Source organism: Marmota marmota, unplaced genomic scaffold (genome assembly GCF_001458135.2).
Source record: "Marmota marmota marmota unplaced genomic scaffold, marMar, whole genome shotgun sequence".
NCBI classification, from domain to species: Eukaryota; Metazoa; Chordata; class Mammalia; order Rodentia; family Sciuridae; genus Marmota; species Marmota marmota.
In genome coordinates, this window is record NW_026000016.1 from 25,552,935 (window position 1) to 25,556,782 (window position 3,848).

The 3,848-nt window shown below is 34.0% G+C and overlaps 2 protein-coding genes across 3 annotated transcripts in view; one reads left to right on the plus strand and one right to left on the minus strand.

The window, feature by feature from the left end:
• The window catches only part of Mia3 (MIA SH3 domain ER export factor 3), a 55,528-nt gene extending 55,308 nt beyond the window's left edge, over positions 1–220 (minus strand). Inside the window, exon 1 of the mRNA XM_048809787.1 lies at positions 207–220. Within this exon, the coding sequence (XP_048665744.1) occupies positions 207–220 (14 nt within the window). The remainder of the gene's footprint in view (positions 1–206) is intronic.
• A 197-nt stretch (positions 221–417) lies between these two features.
• Taf1a (TATA-box binding protein associated factor, RNA polymerase I subunit A) overlaps positions 418–3,848 on the plus strand; it is a 26,743-nt gene continuing 23,312 nt past the window's right edge. The window contains exon 1 of one of the 2 annotated variants that reach the window (XM_048809335.1): positions 418–638. In XM_048809335.1, coding sequence (XP_048665292.1) covers positions 518–638 — 121 coding nt within the window. In that variant the 5' untranslated portion in view covers positions 418–517. The remainder of the gene's footprint in view (positions 639–3,848) is intronic. The other variant, XM_015483617.2, reaches the window with a different exon arrangement.

Here is a 3,848-nt window from a genome sequence, read left to right on the forward strand (position 1 = left end):
TTTTTGGGTGGGTGGGGGGGTACCAGGTGTTGAACCCAGGGGCACTTAACCACTGAGCCACTTCCCCAGCCTTATTTTGTATTTTATTTAGAGACAGGGTCTTACTGAGTTGCTTAGGGCCCTGCTAAGTTGCTGAGGCTAGCTCTGAACTGTGATCCACCTGGCTTTAGCCTACTGAGCTGAACAGAGCTGCTGGGATTACAGGCCTTGGCAAATTCATTCTTTACTTTAAAAGAACTGCCAGATGCCGGTTGGAGTTGTTGTTAAATGGGTAGAGTCCTTGCCTAGCATGTGTGAGGCACTGGGTTCAATCCTTAGCATCACATAAAAATAAATAAATAAATAAAAGTATTGTGTCCATCTACAACTAAATATATATATATAATTTAAAAAACCTACAATGCAATGGATCTTGCTGCTCAAGTGATATTTATTATTGGCTGTTTTTCTGTACAATCCAGAAACTTGTGGATTAAGATATACCAAAAGTAACTGATATTCTCAGTTTGGAATAGGTATGAGTGATTTCAGTGAAGAATTGACAAAGACCATTTCAGAGGATGACCAGGTGGAAACATCTGTGCTCACTGGTACAGGAATGTATTTTCCTTGGCTTCAGAAGCATTTAGAAACTGTAGGTAAGTAAAATAACGGAACCATTTTAACTTTAGTGCAAGGAAGTAGTAGATTCAGTATGTATACAAAATGAACCATGCTGGTTTAGTTTTTAAGAATATATAAGTTGTTTTCTTGTTTTGACTGTAAGCAGAAAGGGAATCATAATAAATATTCTTTTTTCTTTTAGAATCCTTTTCTTTTGAATTAATATACAGTCTATATTATGTTGCAGCCACATTTTTTTTTCAGCAGTGCTTTCTGAGCACTAATATCTAATATATAAGTCTAAATATTGGGGACTTATACATGAAGAAGATATAGTCTCTTCTTTTGAGAAGCACATAGCTTTCAAAAAAATAATATTTTCCCTCATTTTTATCTAATGTAAATACAGGCAAAATTTTCTATAGGATAAATTCCTTAAAGATATATACAAGAATCAGTTATTTGTACATTGCCATGTTAGGTGGTATAACCCCAGGAATACGTTTAAATCAACACTTTCTTTATTGTGTCAAAATGTCTTTCTTATCCCAGCCTTCTTTCCCCTTTGGCAGTGATTCCTTGGCTCCTATGATTAATTCCAAACTCACTTTGGCATTTGTCTTTCTTGTTTAGTTTGCCACCCGAGATATCACTGCAATGAATCTTGCTGGTCAAGTGATATTTATCAGATGAAAAGGTGGCTGTTTTTCTGTACAATCCAGAAATTTTTGGATTAAGATATACCAAAAGTAACTAATATTCTCAGTTTGGAATAGGTATGAGTTATTTCAATGAAGAATCCTAGAGTTTAGCTCCCATTTAAAAAAATTTTTACTCTGTCTTTTTATTTGATGATCTCAGTTAATCCTCAGTAAATTTATGTGGTAGGCATTTTAATATGAAGAAACTGAGTTTCACAAATTTATATTCCTAAGTATTGCTATCAGGAATCATGTCTATCTGATTTTAGAGCATTCACTTCTAACCACTGAGATGAAGGGAACTTAACCTGAGCATAATATTCCTTTAGATGAACAAAGAATATTTCAAGGAAAGTGTGTTTTGTTAGTTTTCTGGGCTAGTTGCCAGGGATTGTTGCTGATTAAACAGCTTGAGTATAGGTGTTGTTAAATGCAGCCTCTTGATTTGGAGATCTGGATGGAGCATTGTATTCTGCATTTCTAATTAGCTTCTAGGTGATTCTAATGTTGCTAGTTTCAGAACCACATCCAGTAGCCAGGCTCAGGATCCCAAGGTGATTTATATGTACCTTATTAGTGGTTTATATGTACCTAGATCAATATAGTCTTTGACCTTTTCCACTGTCATATTTCTTTTTTTTAACTGTGTCCTACTTTGTACAATTTAAAAATTTAAAAATTTTCTTCTAAAAAGTTTATCAGTTGCAAGAGATAAATTTCCAGCACATGATGGTGTTTTAATTACATTAAATTATATTACTTTAAAAAGTAGATCTGGTAGAATCTAAATAGCAGAGATGTAATGTCCTTCCATTGCCAACCTTAAAACATTCAATGAAAAAACTTTTTATAAATGTAAATTTTGTATTGTTCTTGTTTTTGTAGTACATTTTGCAGTAAAAGTATGTCTGTATTTGCACTTATTTTTAACGTCCTATAAGTTTTTAAGTTTTAAAATTTCTTTTGGGTTGAGATATGTGTTAAGTTTTAAGTATTTTAATTTTTTAATCTTACCCCAGTTACTTCATGTATCATTAGGAATGTTAACTTTAGAATGAGAAAACATCTGGCATTAATTCTATATTTTAATGAATGTAAACTCTGAGAAACTTCAGTCACATAAGGAAGTAGAATGGAATTTAGTTAAGCAAGTATCAGATTTTCAACTCATGAGTTACTCACAAAAAATTACATGGTCTAGTTAAAATTATTAGAACATTCTACAGTTTTGATAAAAGAATTGGGAATCACTTGACTTGCAAAAGTAAATATTAGAATCATTCAGTTTTCATCATGTGTTGAAAATACCTTCAGGTAATATGTAATGATTTTGATTGTGAGACCTTGATTATGGGCATAGCACTCTAGGGGATTAATTTCAGGAAACAATATACAAGGAGGTAGAATCTGCAAATTGATTGCTTTAAGAGGATCTTTGCTTTAAGAGGACCTATTGGTCTATTGTATTTGCAGGGGTAAGGGTACCCAGCCAGAAGACTGCTGGCCTAGAGGGCTCTGGTAGTTGTGTAGGAAGGAAAGCATAGTAACCAGTCACTTATATAATGAGGTTGTTAACTAAGTCCAGATATCCTTAAAGGAATCGCTAATACTTAAGGGATATAAATGCTAATGTCTATAGCTGTTTTTTTTTTTTTTTTAATTTTTTTTTTAATTTTTTATTGCGGTACTGGGGATTGACCTCAGGGGCACTCTTTCACTGAGCTACATCCCCAACCCTTTTGTAGTTTCTTTTTTTTTTCTCTTCCCCCTCACACCATCATATATGTAATTTTGTATAACAATGAGGGCCTCCTTCCCTCTTCCATGCAATTACCCTTCTCCCTCCCATTCCCTACCACCTCTCGTCCCTGTTTAGTGGTAATCTTCTTCTCTTTTTTTAAGGAATGAACTCCAAGCAATGAATTTTCCTCTTAGAACTGCTTTCAATGTGTCCCATAGATTCCGATATGTTGTGTCTGTGTTTTCATTTATCTCTAAGAATTTTTTAATTTCCTCCTTGATGTCTTCTATAACCCATTGATCATTCAGTAACCTATTGTTCATTCTCCAAGTGATGTATGCTTTTTCCTTCCTTCTTTTATCGTTGATTTTCAGTTTCATTCCATTATGATCAGATAAGATGCATGGTATTATCTCTACTCCTTTATATTGTCTAAGAGTTGCCCTGTGACATAATATATGATCTATTTTTGAGAAGGATCCATGTGCTGCTGAGAAAAAAGTGTAACTGCTTGATGTTGGGTGGTATACTCTATATATGTCAATTAGGTCTAGGTTATTAATAGTGTTATTGAGTTCTATAGTTTCCTTATTCAACTTTTGTTTGGAAGATCTGTCCAGTGGCGAGAGAGGTGTGTTGAAGTCTCCCATGATTATGGTATGGTGGTCTATTAGACTCTTGAACTTGAGAAGAGTTTGTTTGACGAACATAGCTGCACCATTGTTTGGGGCATAAATATTTATGATTGTTATGTCTTGTTGGTGTATGGTTCCCTTAAGCAGTATGTAGTGTCCCTCTTTATC